The sequence below is a fragment of the Pseudonaja textilis genome, chromosome Z (assembly GCF_049901715.1).
Source record: "Pseudonaja textilis isolate UNSWEBS1 chromosome Z, rPseTex1.2, whole genome shotgun sequence".
In the NCBI taxonomy this organism is placed as follows: Eukaryota; Metazoa; Chordata; class Lepidosauria; order Squamata; family Elapidae; genus Pseudonaja; species Pseudonaja textilis.
In genome coordinates this window covers 125,620,518-125,639,409 of record NC_142008.1, presented here as the reverse complement: position 1 = coordinate 125,639,409, position 18,892 = coordinate 125,620,518, and the positions used below count along the sequence as shown (strand labels likewise).

At 44.3% G+C, this 18,892-nt stretch overlaps 1 protein-coding gene across 1 annotated transcript; it reads left to right on the top strand.

The window, feature by feature from the left end:
• Positions 1-41: 41 nt before the first annotated feature.
• Positions 42-18,163, top strand: ELP5 (elongator acetyltransferase complex subunit 5). The gene is made up of 8 exons (XM_026723125.2): positions 42-734; positions 1,677-1,737; positions 3,999-4,079; positions 9,671-9,897; positions 11,215-11,408; positions 12,969-13,076; positions 15,540-15,640; positions 17,308-18,163. Exons 1-8 carry the CDS (start codon positions 683-685, stop codon positions 17,414-17,416), a joined length of 933 nt encoding a protein of 310 aa, XP_026578910.2. The 5' UTR covers positions 42-682; the 3' UTR covers positions 17,417-18,163.
• The last annotated feature ends 729 nt before the right edge of the window (positions 18,164-18,892 follow it).

Here is an 18,892-nt window from a genome sequence, read left to right as displayed (position 1 = left end):
CGCGCTTGACGGCCTTGCTTGACCACCGGCCTCCCTGCCTATCAACCGGGCTGCGCTTGACGACCTGCTTCTCACCCTAGCAGTATCTTCGCTCGACAACCGCTTTCTAATAACGCCGCGCTTGACGGCCGTCCCTAACAACAGGCTCGCTCAGCTTAGCAACGGCGTCGCGTTTGACGAACGAGGCGATTTGCAACCCCTTCTCTCGCCGCTGGGTCGCCTGGGGTCTTCTTTGCGGGGCTTGTGTCCGCCCCGTGGGATATGACAGGAGGCCTGTGGCCGCCTGGCGCTTCTACCGGGCGCGTGCACCATGGGCTTTGTAGTGGCTTCTCTGGGTCCAGCGAGGGGTGTGTGTGTGTGTGTGTGTGTGTGTGTGGAGATGCATTCTAAAGCGGCTTTCAGTCGTGTTTCGCTTCTGCCCTCCCACAACTCTATTTTGAAGAGAAAATGCAAAAGGCTCGAAGGGAGACCCATGGGAGGGGGGAGGTGGTTCCTCCGCTTTTTTTTTTTTCCAATCAGGCGCTCCGTTAGCCACCTATGGCCTCAGAGGCGAAGATGCGTTGCGGCCTTTCCACACGCAGCTGTTTTTTTCCTCCCCTCGTGACGCGGTGACGTCACCAGGGCGCGCAGGCGACGGCCGCTTGGAGCCAAGTCCCGAGGAGGCGGTAGAGCCGCGAAGGGGATGCTGGAGGCGCTGCTGTCCGGGGCCGCCGAGGGGCTGCTCCTCATCCAGGGTGAGGGGCTGGTCGGGGAGGGGCGGCTCTCGAGGCCGAGGCTTTCCCTCCCTCCTCGCAAGCTACGGCGGAGGGGCGCCCCCTTTATGGGACAGCTGGTGGGGAGGGAGGGCGGGGGATTGCTAGTGGCGTCTAGCTTGGAGCTGTGGGATCTCCTCGTGGTCCCCCATCCCTCCTGCAGGGGATCTCCTGATGGGCTTCCATCCCCTTCAGGGCATCTCCTGGTGGCCTGTTGCATGCAGGGGATCACCAGGTGGCCTCCCATCCCTTTCTGGGGATCTCCTGCTGGCCTCCCATCCCCTGCACAGTGGCCTATCACATGCAAGGGGGGTGTCTCCTGGTGCCCCCAATACCTCCTGCAGGGGTTCTGGTGGTCTTATTGCGTGCAGAGGATCTCCTTGATGGGCTTCCATCCCTTTCGAGATCTCCCAGTGGTCTGTTGTATGAAGGGGATCACCTGGTGGCCTCCCATCCCCTTCAGGGGATCTGCGTGTGGGGGAAATCACCTGGTGGCCCCCCATCCTCCCATAGGTTATCTTTTACTGATCTATCACATGGAGGGATCTCCTAGTGGCATCCCATCCTCTACACACACCCACACACACACCCACACACACACACACGCTTCCAATGGGAGCGCCAGCCGAGGAAGGCAGAGAGTGCCCAGGAGGAAGCAGCTCTTCGTGAGTGGTCAAGAGAGATGCTTTGGCTGACCAGTCTGTGTCCCTCCTGGGTTTTTTGTTTTATTTCATTATTAATATTGCAACGTTTTATGCCACCCGTCTCCCTTACAAGGTGACTCTGAGCAACTCGCAGGTTATAGGACAGGTTAAAAAATAGGTTTAAAGAACACGGGATTGAAATATTATCAAAAATGACTCTTAAAAACTGAACCAGGAGACTCAACCCAAAAGACCCAACTTTGCTTTTTCCTTCTGGCAGATTCAGTTGCTTGCGAAGGCCGCTCCCTGCTGAAGAGCTTCATCACAGCTGCCGTCCAGCGGTGAGTGGGAGACTCCCAGAGGCTTTCAATTTATCGCTGTATCGGATGTATATGCCACCCATTGGGCTTGCCTAAACGACCTCCTATGCTTGATGCCAGCTGCCAATAGCTGGGAGTCACCTGTCCAAGGAACACACAGGTGCCTACTCCAGCACCCCGGCTCAAAAGGACCTGATTTTCTTCCCGTCTTACTTTTTCTAAGGTCCAATTTCACAACCAGAGGTAGCTTTGGGAGAACATAGGAAGTTTCTGTTCTGACCGATGCTTCCTGAGACCATAATGAAGCATACGCTTCATCCAAACAACTCTTGTTTTATTTCAGCAGCTGGGAATTATGTTCATTGCCAGCCCATAATGAGTCCCAAACAGTCCCTCGAGATAAGCACCCACCTTTCTCTCCTTTGAATTGCTGCCAACAGCTAAAGTGCCAAATGAACTGTAAAGAGAAAAACCCAACCAAAGTACAAAGTCCACACAGAGCTTCATGGATTAATCAGAACAGAGCAAACGACCTTGCTTCCTGCATAGGTTTTGTCATTGAAGCCTGACTTTTATCCCTTATGGGAGGGGCAATAACCTCCCAGCCTTACTCCTGAGTCACCCCTTTTGTCTCAGCTGCTCTCGCCTTCTAGCAGCTCTGCGCATGCGCACACTGGGAACGGGCTTCCTCTGTTCCTCTGCCTTGCTGCTGCCAGATTCCGGAGGCAGCACCCCACTCCTAGATGGTCCTGGCCCCATCCCTGCATCGGACGCAGGACCCTCGTCTGAGTCCCCCCTCAGACTCCTGGGCTGGTCCCTGTTCTTCCCCACTCTCTGATTCCGCTGCCGTACGCACAGGCTGCTGGCGAACCTCAACAGTTTTGTCCCCCATTGGCTACACCTCGTTGTACAGATGTACGAATTAAAATGCCCAGTAGCCAAGGAAGGTGCCCCAATTGTCAATGGTTGGCACCACAATTGCTTTCTCCAGTGATTTTGCCTTCGAGGGACCTATAGTTCCAGTAGTTGTTTGTCCGAGGACAATATAGGGACCACCCCCAGTTCAAATGAGTGGTTTTTTCTTCCCATTTGCCTTTTTTAAGGTCTAGCTTTCACAACCAGAGGTTGCTATGGGGAACACAATAGAGCGGACTAACCTACATTTGGTTGCTGGGACTTTCTTACTAACAGACCCCAGACTGTTAGGATTGACAGCTATTTTTCCTCCACTCTTGCCCTCAGCACTGGCTCTCCACAGGGTTGTGTGCTGAGCCCCCTTTTGTATTCACTCTACACCTACCACTGCGCTCCCTCTTGTTCCATTAACTCTATAATAAAATTTGCAGACGACACCACATTGTTGGGACTCGTATCAGGAGGAGACGAAACGGCCTATAGGTCAGAGGTTCTCAGACTGGTCTTGTGGTGCAAGAGTCATAACCTCGCCCTGAACATCAAAAAGACCAAAGAATTGATTATAGACTTCGGACGATGCAAAGCAGAGCCTCTCCCACCATATATCAATGGAGACTGTGTGGAAAGAGTTCATAGTTTTAAATTTCTAGGAACTCATATTTCCAACAACCTTACTTGGTCGGTCCACACTATGGCCCCTGCAAAGAAGGCCCAACAGCGCCTACATTTTCTGAGGCTGCTGAAAAAGAGCGGTCTGGGTGGGAAGTGGCTGGTTACTTTTTACTGTTCTACCATTGAGAGTATTTTGGCATACTGTGTAACGGTGTGGTACGCCAGATGCTCTGCAGTGGATAAGAAGATGCTCCAGAGAGTTATAAACACAGCATAAAAAAATCATCAGTTGCTCTCTTTCCTCTTTGGAAGAGATTGCGAAGACCAGACTCCTCTCTAGAGCACTAAAAATCTCCACAGACCGTTCTCATCTGGTCATTCATATTTTGAACTGTTACCATCAGGGAGACATTATAGGTGTCTTAAAATGAGGACTAATAGACTGAGAAAGAGTTTCTTTCCCAAGGCAATAATTGCCTTGAATCACACAGTACGTTTGTGATTTAGTCCTGTGTATAAAGTGGCATTTTTAAACTATCTAACTTAATATATGTTTTAAATAGGTTTTAGACTAAGTTTTTAATTATTACTATTATCACTAATTATTTTAATTTTTAAATACTGTGTAGTGTGATTGTGATGTGGTGCTTGGAGGGCCCTCCATCGAGTAGGCTTCAAATTTCATTGTATTTTGAATGCAGTGACGATAAAGGTATTCTATTGTAACCACACCTTAATTTTTTTTCTCTCTCTAGGGCAGAGTCCATCCACGTTCTCAGCTTTGACCTCCCAGAATTGGAATTTAAGGATGGGCTGAGCACTGAAGTGACCTCCCAGTAAGTATATGTTTGTGTGTGCTTGTATGTGAGAAAGATTTGAGAGCAGATGAACAGAGTTGGAAGGGACTTTGTAGATCATCTAGTCCAACCCCCCGTCCAAGCAGGAGACCCTATACCATTTCTGACAAGAGGGCAGTCCAGTCTCTTCTTGGAAGCCTCCAGGGATGAAGCTCCCACCATTTCTGAAGGCAACCAATCCATGGGTTGATTGTTCTGTCAGAAAATTCCTCCTTATTTCCAGGTTGAATCTCTCCTTGTTCAGTTTCCATCCATTATTCTTTGTCTGGCCTTCGGATGCCTTGGAAAATAGCTTGACCCCCTTCCTCCTCTCTGTGGCAGCCCCTCAAATATTGGAGCAGTGCCATCCTGTCTCCCCTGGTCCTTCTCTTCCCTAGACTAGCCAGGCCCAGTTCCTGCAACCGCTCATCATATATTTTAGTCTCCAGTCCCCTCATCATCCTGGTTGCTCTTCTCTGCACTTTTTCTAGAGTCTCAACAACTTTTTTATAATGTGGTGAACAAAACTGGATGCAGTACTCTAGGTGTGGCCTTACTAAGGTTTTTTGTATTATTATTTTTATTTTTTAAGACAAACATATACAAACAAATACATAAAAATAAAACCATCTTCCAATTATATACATACACTCTGTCAGTTGGTTACAGATCTTTTGTGCTATTCTTTCATAGTCCTTACAAGTTATGTAGGTTCTCAAATTGTCAATCTAGTATATGCTTATATATTTATCAGTAATTTGACTAAACTATTATTCCATCATTTTATATGAGATATTCTAGATTTTCTTACAAATTTATATTGTACATTTATCCAATGGTTATATATTTTATATTATATTCTATATCAATCTATTGATCGTCTATTACAAAACTTAGTCTATTTCATTGCCATGTCTTTTTATCTAGCCATTGGTAAAATAAATCCCATATCATATAAAATTGTTTATCTTCTTGTTCTCTAATTTCAAATATCAATTTACTCATTTCAGCACAGTCCATAATTTTCTTAATAACTTCCTCCTGCCAAGGTATTTTTTCATTTTTCCAGCTCTTAGCAAATACAATTCTAGCCGCTGTTAAAACATTTACAATCAAATATTTCAATTCTTTGTTGTTTATTTCCGGTATGATTCCCAATAAAAATATATCTGGTTTAAAGTCTATGTGTTGTTTTATCATTTTTTCCAACCAAGTGTGGATTTTAGTCCAATATCTTTTTGTGTCCAAACATGTCCACCACATATGGTAATATGAACCAGGTATCTGATGACATTTCCAACGTTTATCCAATTTGTTCTTAATCATTCTGGCAATTCTCGTGGGGGGGGTGGGGTAGATGCCACCTGTAAAATATACAAATTTTCTTTATAAGCAGTTGACATTGTCATTTTATAATTTTGGGACCACAATTTTTGCCATTTCTCTAAATCAATACCAATATCCGAATTTTTTTCCCCAAGCAATCATCGTTTCTTTAACTTGTTCTTCCTCTAATTTAAATTCTAATAAATGTCCGCAGAGTTTTTTAATTACCTTTTCATCAGTACTCATCAAAATTTTATCTAAATCAGTTAACTTATCATAGAAACCTTCTGTTTTAAGATCTTTATCAAATCTAGATTGTATTGGTACATATGAAAACCAATTCATTTTTATACCTTGTTCTTCCAGCGCTTGCATAGATTTAAGTTCACCCTTTTCATTCAGTATCTCACCATATCTGTTTGTTCCTTTTTATATGTTATTGGATAAGAAAAAGCTTCAGTAATAGATATCCATAATGGAATTTTTAAGTAATTTTGCTTTTTTATTTTCTCCCAGTTTAAAAACAATGCCTCGCAAATATAATGTCTTCTAACATATCCTTGTGTTTTAGTTCCCTTATACCAAAGGAAAACATGCCATCCCAACAGCAAGTCGTGTCCTTCTAGGGTCAATAATCTACAGTTCCTTAATGTTATCCATTCCTTTACTCACATCAAATTTGTCGCCTGATAATATAATTCCCAATTGGGCAAAGCGAATCCTCGTCTTATTCTTGCATCTTGTAATAGTTAAAGTTTTATTCTCCCTTTCTTTCCCTGCCAAATGTATTTTAACACTATTTTATTTAGATCTTCACAAAACTCTTTCCCTAATCTGATTGGAATTGTCTGGAATAAATATAAAATTCTAGGCAATACATTCATCTTAATTGTAGATATTCTCCCAATCAATGATAATTGCAGGCTTTCCCATTTTATTGAATCTGTCGCAACCTGTTGTTTAAGTTTAAGATAGTTATCCTCCTTCAGTGTACTGCATCTTGCTGTTATATATATTGCTATTAAGAGTGTTTTTACGTTATTGTCCATTATCTCCACCATCAAAATCCTTCCATCATCATCTGTATAAATTTGTTCCGCAGGGATTGTATCTCTAATGTATAAGGCCACACCTTTTTTTTTACACTGTGTCAATGATGTAAGTAGTTTTTGTTGCTTCAATATATGCTACAATGTTGTTGTTTTTAATATGTACTTCAGATTATATCAAACTTTTAATTTCTCTAGTTTATAGAATACATTTCTTCTTTTAGTGGCTAAATTAAGTCTATTTATATTAATTGTGATCAATTTTCTCTCATCCATTTTAGACTTTATTATAAGAAGGATTTGTTGCTCTACTAGATCTTGGTTCTCATTGCTCCCTGGGTACACCACCTACTTCTCCTTCTTCTTTTTCAGTTGCTGTTATACACTCCGCTTAAAATCCGATTAGTGACTCTTCTTTTCTTGTATCTTCCTCCTTTCCTCTAAAATATTCTAGATAGAATAGCTCAGCTTTTTCAACTGTGTCAATTCTGTGCCTTTGTTCCTGCCAGGTGAACATGAGACCTTCTGGTATTAAGCATCTGTAATTTACTCCTCTCTTAAGTAATTCTTTAGTCAGAAATAAGTATTCTCATCTCTCTCACTCTTCTTGGTACTTGTTTCAGTACCACAATTTACTTGTCTTTATACAGTACTTTAGCGTTTTCTCTCTTGCCACCTGGAGTATCTGTGTTTTGATAGTTTCTTTGTAAATCTAATGTGCTCTTCTCTTGGTAATTTATTTCTCATTGCATATCTTGTATAGACATAGAACACTTCATCCATTCCATCCATCATCTTCTCTTTAGTTATCTCTAACACTTCTGCCAGGATTTCTGTCATTATTTCAGCAAGGTTTTCACCCTTTTCTTCTTCTATATTTTGAAATCTAAGATAGAATTCTGACCTGTCTATTTTCCATCCCAAAGATCTGCTCCTGTCTCTTTCAACGTCACTCAATCGATTATCAACATCTCCAATTTTCTTATCTCTTTGTATATCTTGTTCTTCAATTTTCTTGAATTTGTCCTCACGTTTCATCATCATCTGTTGGATATTCTCAACTTTCTCATCTGTCTTTTCTGTTCTTTGCTCAATATTCCCCGTTCTCTTTTCAGTGTGGTCTGTTTTTGCTCGTATATTTTGGATTCCTTGCACAATCATCTTCGGTGTCACTTCCTTCTATTTCTCCTGTTGCGATATCATCTGTATTGATCGTTGTCCTCCAGAGGAAGATGTCGGTATCGAAGAAGCTGAAGCTGCTATTTTTATACTCATCTTGTAATACTTGATTTAAAAAAAAGAAGGAATAAGAGGCAAGGGCAGACAACTGCCACCCCAATAAAAAATAAAAAGAGAAAAAGAAAAAAAAGGAAGAATCTTCAGGCGCTTGTATACTTTAATCCAATTGGTTCCAGTTATATAAAAAAGAGAAAAGAAAAATGTAAAAGGAAGAGAGGGTGAAAAAAAAATAGAAAAGATTAGAAAAAACAAAATTAAATATTAAAAAATAGAGGTCTATGTACTCCCCTTAATAAAAAAAAAGGTAGAGCCAAAGAAAAGGAAAGGAGGAAAAATATATTCTATTTCCTGGATCAAAAGGCTAAAGTTCAAACATAAAAATTCAGCCGGCGGGGTAGTAAAAAATAAAATAAAGGATAACAAACAATTCTAATTGGGAGCAAGCCACGGCCGCTTAAATGTCCAAGGCTCTTTGGTTAATTAAATCAGAATTTACAGTTCTACTTTCAAGGTCACTTCAGTCTTTCTTCCTTTCAACTTCAACTCCAGACTCAGTAGTTTCAGATAAGAGCACCTGTATAAACAATCTACCATGCTCATCCCGCTATCTTTTCAGTAAAAGGGCTCGGAGTCCTTGAATGTAACACAAATGCATAAACAAATAAAAAGGAGGAAGAAAAAAAAAACCCCAATATATCCAAGCCTATAGATGGCAGTGTTACTTACACTTTCACTTCCCCTCATATATCCAAAGACGGGAATAGATAAAAAGAAAAAGGTTTTAGGGAAAAAAAAAACCTCAAATGAAAAAGCTAAAAGGAAAAGAAGAGTCCTAGTTAAAAGAGACTTTATATAAAAAGTAAAAAAATTAGAGAAAAAGACCAGTCCGGTTTAAAATTGTGAAGCTTTAACCAAATCCCAAGTTCCAATAAAAAGGAAAAAAAAAACCATTTAAATTTAGCTTAATCTCGCCTCTTAACCTCTTTTATCCTCACTTTTATCTCCACTTTTAATTTCACTTAAAGTCTTTTAGGGCGTTGTCTTCAAAAATAATAAGCAGAAGTTCGTCTCACCAAACTGACACGCATACTTTCCAGATCTCGTCCGTTCCGGAGCTGTCCCAGCTTCAGCAGTTTGAATGGCTGCCTCTCCACCGCGGGGAAAAAGGGGGCTTCTCCTGGCTCTACCAGGGACGTTGCGATGCCCCTGGGATCGACAGGATGCGCCCTTCTCTATCACCGTCTCTACGGGATGGTTTAAGTCCGGTGGGACGGTCTGACAGCGGAAGTATTGGCAGCTATCTTGGAGCCTCAAGATCGCAGGTCATACCGCTGTGGCGTCGGTTCTGCCCTCCCGTCTTACTAAGGCCTTATGGAGTGGTGTTAGTACCCCGCTTCACCTGGATTGTATCCCTCTGTTAATGCAATTTAGGATTGCATTGGCTTTCTTGGCTGCCCTCTGTGAGCCAGTCCAAAATTTAGACTTAACACTATAAACTTTGGCTGTAACATTTGCAAAAAGACCTCTGGCTCTCGCTGATGTCGAGCTGTGCTTCCTCCGCTCAGCTTTATGGGATTTGTGTGGGTCACTTACTTTGTGGTTCGGTGTGCAGGACACAGCCAGCAAGGTATACAATAACAGTTGGGTCGTGAAATGTCTGCAAGGAAGCAACCAAGCTCAGAGGCCACCGAGGACTCCTTTCTTTCAACCCCGAGCAACGAATATTCTACTTTATTGGTTGACAGCCATTTCCTGAGTGACTGTTGAGCACTGGAAAAAAAATGGACTCGTGACCAGGTTTTATGGCTGTTTTTTTAGCATCCTCATAGCCTCCTGATACTTTCAGCCCTGCCTCGCTTAACAACGTGGCCAGAGAGGTCGTAAAACGAGTCAAATACTTCACGCACGTCTCGCTTAGCAAGCAGGAATTCGGGTTTGGGTGTGTGGACTGCCTATAATGCGCTTCCTTCCTTGCAGGATATTGTTCCACGACGCTTTCCCCGATCCCCTGGGCTGGTCCGGGAAGGGCAACGGCCTGACCCTGCAGGTATTCTCTGCTTCGGAATTGGCGTCCCGCCTGGCTCCCACCTCACGGGGACCCATCACGCTTGTGCTGGACTCCCTCAGCTGGCTGCTCCTCCGCCTTCCCTTTCCCTCTGTCTGCCAGGTGCTGGCACAGCTGCCCAGGAGAGCGAACGTGGCTGGTGAGTGAAAAGGGGCGCGTGGGGAGGGAAGAATGGGGGAGGTTGAGCCTCGGGGGAACAGTGGTTTGGAAGCAGTACGGCAGGCTGTTGACTGCCTGCAGTTTGGCAGTTCGAATCTCCCCCAGGCTCAAGATTGACTCAGCCTTCCTTCCTTCTTTCCTTCCTTCCATTCTTCCTTCTTTCCTTCCTTTCTCTTTCCTTTCTTTCTTTCTCTGCCCACTGCCAGCACTTCGAATCTCACCAGGCTCAAGATTGACTCAGCCTGCCTGCCTTCCTTCCTTCCTTCCTTCCTTCCTTCCTTCCTTCCTTCCTTCCTTCTTCCTTTCTCTCTTTCTTTCTCTGCCCACTGCCAGCAGTTAGAATCTGACCAGGCTCAAGATTGACTCAGCCTTCCTTCCTTCCTTCCTTCCTTCCTTCCTTCCTTCCTTCCTTCCTTCCTTCCTTCCTTCCTTCCTTCCTTCTTTCCTTCCTTTCTCTTTCCTTTCTCTCTCTCTTTCTCTGCCACTGCCAGCAGTTCGAACCTGACTGACTCAAGGTTGACTCAGCCTTCCCTCCTTCCGAGGTGGGTAAAACGAGGACCCAGATTGTTGGGGGCAAGAGGCTGACTATGTAAACCTGCTTAGAGAGGACTGTAAAGCACTGTGAAGCAGTATATAAGTCTAAGTGCTATAGATAGATAGATAGATAGATAGATAGATAGATAGATAGATAGATAGATAGATAGATAGATAGATGATAGATAGATAGATAGATAGATAGATAAGGTAGGTAGGTAGGTAGGTTTCTTAGATAGATGGTAGGTAAGAAGGAAGGAAGAAAGAGGTAGATAGATATACTCTGTGTGTGTGTATGTATATATATAGAGAGAGAGAGAGGAAGGGAGGAGGGAGAGAGAGAGCGATAGCAATAGCAGTTAGACTTATATACTGCTTTATAGTGCTTTACAGCCCTCTCAAAACTATTTGGGTCCTCGTTTTACCCACCTCGGAAGGATGGAAGGCTGAGTCAACCTTGAGCCTGGGGGGGATTCGAACTGCCCAATTGCAGTTCAAATTGCAGCTTGCAGTACTTCACTCTAACCACTGCGCCACCGAGGCTCCATAGATACATAGGAACATTGATCTATTATAATCGATTAAAGGCAGACAGACAGATAGAATTGACTCCACAAGGAAACTCAAGTTTTTGGACTTCAGCCACCGCCCGGTTCTGTTCCTCTCTTCCCAGTGAATCTCCTCAGGGTCTGAGGGAATCCTGAGACCTCTTGAAGGAACGAGCCGCCTTGGGGTTTCCTCCAAAACCTCCTTTCCTCCGCAGGGCTGAAAATTGTCCGGATTGTGGCCCTCGTCCACGGGGATTTGCACCCGCCGGCCCAGCTGGATGTACTGAAGACCCTGGCCTGCCTGGTGGTGGCCCTGCAGCCGGGACCAAGGAGCGGGTGGGGTGGGGAGGGGACTCCTCAAACCGCCGCCGTCCTCCATAGGAAGAGGGGAAGCCAGCTTCTGGAGAAGGTGAGAGGGGCCGGGCAGGGCTGCTTTGACCCACAGCGAAGGCACGACAGGCCGCAAAGGTTGGTTCTGGGGCCGGAAACGCAGGGAAACCGTCTTTTCATCCTTCGCTGTTAAATGTATGAGGAAGGAATGGAATTTCACCTTGCACCTGTTCTTCCCGGCTGATAGATGATAGGTAGGAAGGTTGCTAGGAAGGAAAGGAAGGAAGGAAGGAGAAGGAAGGAAGGAAGGAAGGAAGGAGATGGGCAGAAGAAAAGGAAGGAGAGATGGAAAGGAAAAGAGAAGGAAGAAGATGGAAAGGAAAGAGATGGGAAGGAAGGAAGGAGGAAAGAAGAAAGAAGGATGGGAAGGGGAAGAAAAGGAAGGAAGGGAAGAAGAAAGAAGGTTGGAAAGGAGAAGAAGGAAGGAAGGAGAAGAAAAGGAAAGAAGGAAGGAAGGAGATGGGAAGGAGAAGAAAAGGAAAGAAGAAAGAAGGATGGGAAGGGGAAGAAGAAGGAAGGAAGGAAAGAAGAAAGAAAGATGGAAAGGAGAAGAAGGAAGGAGAAGGAAAGGAAAGAAGGAAGGAATGAGATGGGAAGGAGAAGAAAAGGAATGAAGGAGAAGGAAGGAAGGAGGAAAGAAAAGGAGAAGAAAAGGAAGGAAGGAAAAGTAGGGAGAGGTAGGTTATGCATAGGAACATAGATCTATAATAGATGATAGCCCCTGAGATTAATTGCTTAAGGCCATCATTTGCTTGAGATGCCCTTGAAATAAATAGTTTCTCGATATCATTAAAAAAAATTAAAAAAATAAAATGCCATCTGGACATTTGGGAAGGAGGTCGAAGGGCAAGGCCTCCCGAGACAGAGGCTGAATGGCATTTTCTTCACTATTTAATTATTAAATTTATTCGCCACCCTCTTGCTTGGAAGCGCCTCAGTTGTAACCATGAGGACTAGCATTCCAGCTTGCACCCCCCCCCTTCCCCGCACGCAAGATGGTGGCCGTGCTGGCTGGGGAATTCTGGGAGTCGAAGTCTGCAGGTCTTAAAAGCCGCCAAAGTTGGACACACACACACACACACACCTCCCTCAGTCTACAAGGTTGCGTGGGGGACGCAAAACCTGAGCTCCTTCAATGGTAATACAACTTGCAACCTTTAGTGACGTCCGGACGTATAACAGCGACCCAAAAAAAAAAAGGGTCTCACAGCCGTTTCAACACACTTAACGACTGTTGCAGCGTCCCTAAGCTCACGTGATCGAAACTCGGCGTCTTGGCAAGCGCTTCGCGTTTACGACGGTCGCCGTGTCGCAAAGTTGACGGGAGGCCGGACCGCGTTATTAACCGAACAGCTGCAGGGATTCATTCGGTGGCTGTCGAACGGGGCCCCATTCGCTTAACTGTCTCACTTACTGATGGAAACGTTGGGCTCCACGGTGGTCGTAAGTCAAGGACTACCTATGAGTGAGTGGAAGATTTGTGCTTGCCAAGGAAAAGCCAGGCAGGTTCTTCTTCCTGTCCCCTCCACCTCCCTCCCCCACACACACCCCCACCTCATTCTTGCCCTTCCCTCCCCAGACTGAGCTCTTCAGCATCCTCCCCGGGTTCGGGTTCAAATTCCTCGGCGAGCTGCCACCGAAAGGCGTTTCCAGAGAGGATGAGGCAGAAGGACGGGAACTCACTGAAGTATGTGCCTGGGGCTTCTGACAGAGGAATCGGGAGCAGAGTTTCTTTTGGTGGGGGTGGTGATGGGGGGATTCAGGTGGGGTCTCTGTCAGGAACAAAGAAATCCAGGAATGGCGGGGGGCAGGTTTGCTTGAGGACACGAGCAGATCTGTTAGAAATATATGTATATATATCTAAATATATATATATATATATATATATATATCACCCATGCATCATCACAAAATCTCCAGGACCGTAAAGCCTACAAAATTGGAAATTGGGCACTTATGTTCGTCTCGGCTCCTAGGGGCTCCCTAAGAAAGGATTTTTCCAAATGACCCTCTGAGCATTGAGAGTATTTCCTCTATTATTATTATTGTTGTTGTTATTAACATGCTCTGATGCTAAGGGGTTCTGCTCCCCCTCCCCACCTGGAAAGAAATCTCTTCCAAAGGCAAAACACAAGCAGAGGAGTTTCAATTTCACAGCACCAAGCAGCTTTAGTACAGAACGGTTGAGCTGTGCCACGCCCGGGCTCCTTGCTGTCTCTTTCCTGCTCACCCAGCAAATACTCTTTCAGTTTCCAAACAGCCCTCCACCCTCTCCCACACTGACAAGACGCTAGTCAGATGAATACCCATGGATGCTTGTAGGCAGAGGCAGAATTTCCCCCTTATTTTCCTCCCCACAAAAAGTAAGCCCCACCACAGAGTTTCATAGCGAAGCACGGGGATCGAGCTAGTAATGCAATAGAAGCAGATATCTTAGAAATAATGCAGTAGAAGCAGATATCTTAGAAATAATGCAATAGGAGCAGATATCTTAGAAATAATGCAATAGGAGCAGATATCTTAGAAATAATGCAATAGGAGCAGATATCTTAGAAATAATGCAATAGGAGCAGATATCTTAGAAATAATGCAATAGGAGCAGATATCTTAGAAATAATGCAATAGGAGCAGATATCTTAGAAATAATGCAATAGGAGCAGATATCTTAGAAATAATGCAGTAGGAGCAGATATCTTAGAAATAATGCAGTAGGAGCAGATATCTTAGAAATAATGCAGTAGGAGCAGATATCTTAGAAATAATGCAATAGGAGCAGATATCTTAGAAATAATGCAGTAGGAGCAGATATCTTAGAAATAATGCAATAGGAGCAGATATCTTAGAAATAATGCAGTAGGAGCAGATATCTTAGAAATAATGCAATAGGAGCAGATATCTTAGAAATAATGCAGTAGGAGCAGATATCTTAGAAATAATGCAATAGGAGCAGATATCTTAGAAATAATGCAATAGGAGCAGATATCTTAGAAATAATGCAATAGGAGCAGATATCTTAGAAATAATGCAATAGGAGCAGATATCTTAGAAATAATGCAATAGGAGCAGATATCTTAGAAATAATGCAATAGGAGCAGATATCTTAGAAATAATGCAATAGGAGCAGATATCTTAGAAATAATGCAATAGGAGCAGATATCTTAGAAATAATGCAATAGGAGCAGATATCTTAGAAATAATGCAATAGGAGCAGATATCTTAGAAATAATGCAATAGGAGCAGATATCTTAGAAATAATGCAATAGAAGCAGATATCTTAGAAATAATGCAATAGGAGCAGATATCTTAGAAATAATGCAATAGGAGCAGATATCTTAGAAATAATGCAATAGGAGCAGATATCTTAGAAATAATGCAATAGAAGCAGATATCTTAGAAATAATGCAACATTGTCGACTTAACGGCCAATTCTAGGGGACCAGAATTCCCATTACTAAGCAGGGTGGTCGTTCAAATGAGTTGGCGCTGATTCTGTGGCTCGTTCTGCGACCGCTGTTCTAGCCAAACCCCTAGACCTCAAGTCAGGAGGTCTTAACACCATGTCAGACCAATGGCCGTCCAGTCTTTGCTTGAAATCCTCCGGCGATGGGGCATCCCTAACTCCAGAAGGGAAGTGTTCTGGCCGAGAGATAGGATATTATTCCTCCTTATTTCAAATTTGGACCCCTCCACTCCAACACCTGTCCACCTGTTGGTTTGTGTCCCACCCTTGAAAGTTTTGGAGAATGAGTCCACCCCATCTTCCTTGGGATCGCCCTTCAGTCACCCAAGTCCCTTCTCTTCTCTAGGGTTTTTTCAAAGTTGGCCACTTGGAAATGGGTAGACTTCAACTCCCAGCGTTCCCTGGCGCTAACGCCCTCTTTTTTGGACACGTCCCCCCCCACGGCGGCCCGCTTGCTCTCCACGATCCCCCTCTGCCATCTCTCCGTTTTAAAGGGATAGGAGGAAGAAAAATAAAAATAGGAATGACCGACTGGGGAATTCCGGGAGTTGAAGGCCCCCGCCCCATCTTAAAAGTCGCCAGGTCTGAAAAAACACTGGGCTGAACTCGGCCCACCCAGATCGCCCAGCGGGATCTTTTCTTTCGTTCCTTCGATCCATGGGACGCCACTGACCTCGGAGATCTTTCCAGGTTGATCCGACAGCCCTCCTGACCTTCAATGTGCGTCTCACGGAGGCCGAGCGCCAAGCCAGGGAATCAGTGCCTCTCCCGTACCACTTCAGCGCGGAAAAGTAAGGGCTTTTTTTTTTTAAAAAAATCCCTTTTGTCGTTTCCTCTCACCTGTTTCATTGATCCACAGATTAAAATTTACCGGCTGCCCGTCTCCGCTCCGCAAAAAAGAGCCGGGGTGGGAAGGTGTGTGTGTGTGTGTGTGTGTGTGTGTGTGTGTGTGTGTGTGTGTGTGTGTGTGTGTGTGTATATATATATATATATATATATATATATATATATATATATATATATATATATATATATATTAAAATTCAGTTGGAACATTCCTTAAGAGCCAGTTTGGCCCAGTGGTGAAGGCACCAGTTAGAAAGCACGAGGAGATGACTTCTAGTTCTGCCTTAAGTTTGAAAGCTGGCAGGGGACCTTTGACCCAATCACCTGACCCAGGTGTGAATTCTAGTTCTACCTTTAGCATAAAAGCTGGTTGGGTGACTTTGGGCCAGTCCTCCTCTCAGCCCCATCCACTTCAGAGGGTGGTGGCTGTAGGGAAAAGAGGAGGAAGGGCGCGTTGGATATGTTTGCACCTTAAGCTATTTGTGAAACTAATAACTAATATGATCCCTGGTGGTGCAGTGGTTAGAGCGCAGTACTGCAGGCTACTTCTACTGACTGCCGGCTGCCTGCAATTTGGCAGTTCAAATCCCACCAGGGTCAAGGCCGACTCAGCCCTCCATCCTTCCGAGGTGGGTAAAACGAGGACCCAGATTGTTGGGGGAAAGAGGCTGACTCTGTAAACCACTCAGAGAAGGTATGAAGTAAATATATAATATATAAATATATAAATAAAAAATAAAGTAGGCTACTTTATCTGTGAGGTTACGTCGAACACATCTTGGTTCTTCTTGCCATTAGGAGTCGCTTGGGTAGCGAGGTAGGCACTAGCACCTCCGTGTCATCACTAAGTAGAATGACAGAGTAACAGAGATGGAAGAAACCTTGGAGGTCATCTAGTCCAACCCCCTGCTCAAGCAGGAGACCCTATAACATCTCAGACAAATGGCCGTCCAATCTCTTCTTAAGGACCTCAAAATTAGTTAAATAGATAGATAGATTCCTTGAAATAGATCTTCTCTTACAATCGATAGACAGAGAGATAGATAAATAGACAGATAGATCTTTTCTTGAAAGGTATAGATGAATAGATGCTTTTTTGAAGTAGACAGTTGGATCTTTTCCTGAAATAAATTGGCAGACAGAGACAGAAACAGACAGACACGTAGACAGATAGATAACAGTTAGGAAGGTAGGTAGGTAGGTAGATACAGTAGATTCTTTTATTGAAATAGATAAGACGGATATTTTCTTGAAATAAATTGACAGACAGAGAGACAGAGACAGACCAGACACGTAGATAAGATAACACGTAGGCTGGTAAATAGATGGAGAGGGGGGAAGGTTAGATAGACAGACCATAGAATCAAAAGACTGGAAGGGACCTTGGAGGTCATCTAGTCCAACCCCCCTGCTCAAGCAGGGGACAAATGGTTGTCCAATCCCTTCATGAAAACCTCCAGTTTATGGAGCACCCACCACTTCCAGAGGATGGATGGATGGATGGATGAACAGATAAAGAGGTGTGAAAGAGAGGGAGAGGATAGAGGGACAGACAGACAAATATTATATACTTTGTGCGTGTGTGTGTGTGTGCTTTCTTGTCCCCTCCCAGGAAATCCTCTCTCCTGCAGACGTCGACGGAGGAAGGCAAAATCTACTACGAACCAGATGCCGCCGATGATTTTGACGATGAAGATCCTGACGACGATTTGGACGTGTGAAGGAGAAGAGCTGCTTTCTTCTGCAACGTGGGAATGATGGCAGACAGAGCCAGTCTGGGCACTGGGAATGGACCGGAACCCGGGGCCATCCGAAAAGAGTGGAAAACAAACCAGATTTCCGGCTTCCTGTGGGGAAAAGAGACAGGAGTAAGAAAGTGGCCTGCAGGAAATCGGTTGGGATCGCTTTGCTGACGGTGGAGAGAGGGATTTGGTTGAACCGTCCTTTTGAGGAAGGAGAGATTCCTAGCTGGGCGGCCAATAAATTACCTGAGTGCTGACAGGACTGGCTCCGTGAGACTCTTACTGCAGTGGAATAGAATCACAGAGCTGGAAGGGACTTTAGAGGTCTTCTAGTCCAGCCCCCTGCTCAAGCAAGAGATCCTATCCTATTCCAGGCAAATGGCTGTCCAGTCTCTTCTTAAAAACCTCCAGTGTTGGAGGACCCACAACTTCTGGTGGCAAGCTGGTTAATTGTCCTCCCTGTTAGGAAATTCCTCCTTATTTCCAGGTTGCTTCTCTCCTTACTTAGTTTCCATCCATTGTTTCTTGTCCTGCCTTCTGGTGCTTTGGAGAATAAGTTGACCCTGCCCTCTCCTTTGGGGCAGCCCCTCAAATACTGAAATACATGCTACCATGTCGCCCCTAATTCTTCTTTTCCATAGACCGGCCAGACCCAAATCCTTTTAAGTCCTCTTAGTCGGTCTTCTGTAAAGTTTAAAACAATAAACCATCACTTTGTTGATATAATTTCGTGCATTGTAAAATTTTGCCTTGGAATATGTATTTTTTTGCACAGATGCCTGGTGTAGGCGACTTAATTGACTGCATCTTTGTGGGAAATATAAACATCTGACTTAGAAGAATGTTTCTCAGGCTGGAGAACTCTTAAGATGGGTGGACTCCAATCTCAGAATTCCCCAGCCAGCCAGCAAAAATTCTGGGAGTTGAAGTCCGCTGGTCTTAAAAGTGGCCACAGTTTAGAAACACGGTCGTGTGCTCAGTTCAAGGCAAATCTAGACACCTTTCTTTACAGAATATACATATACATATATACATACATACTTGTTTTCTGAGGTTCATGCGGTATTTGTATGTGGATCTTTGGTTATTCGGGTTTTCTCCCGCGTAAAATTGGAAGTATCTAGGCAACGTTTCGATGAAGTCTCATTCATCTTGAGGCTTGTGTCTTCAGCTTTGTGCTTCTCAGAGTAAGCAAAGCTGAAGACACAAGCCTGAAGACGATGAATGAGACTTCATCAAACGTCACCTAGATACTTCCAACTTTACGCGGGAGAAAACCCGAATAACCAAAGATCCACATACATACATATATACATACATACATACATATATGTTTAAATGGACAAAAAGCAAAAATTGCAAGGATGCCCAACGCACAAACTCTTAACCAGATTTCAAGGCCTGAAACCCTGACACCTTTGGGGCAGCTGCATAATGGCTCCAGGACCTAAAAGA

Coding starts and splice junctions, on each gene's coding strand:
- ELP5 (XM_026723125.2), top strand. CDS start 683: ATGCTGGAGGCGCTGCTGTCCGGGGCCGCCGAGGGGCTGCTCCTCATC. Junction 1,738..3,998: donor ATCACAGCTGCCGTCCAGCG/GTGAGTGGGAGA, acceptor TTCTCTCTCTAG/GGCAGAGTCCATCCACGTTC. Junction 13,077..15,539: donor AAGGACGGGAACTCACTGAA/GTATGTGCCTGG, acceptor AGATCTTTCCAG/GTTGATCCGACAGCCCTCCT.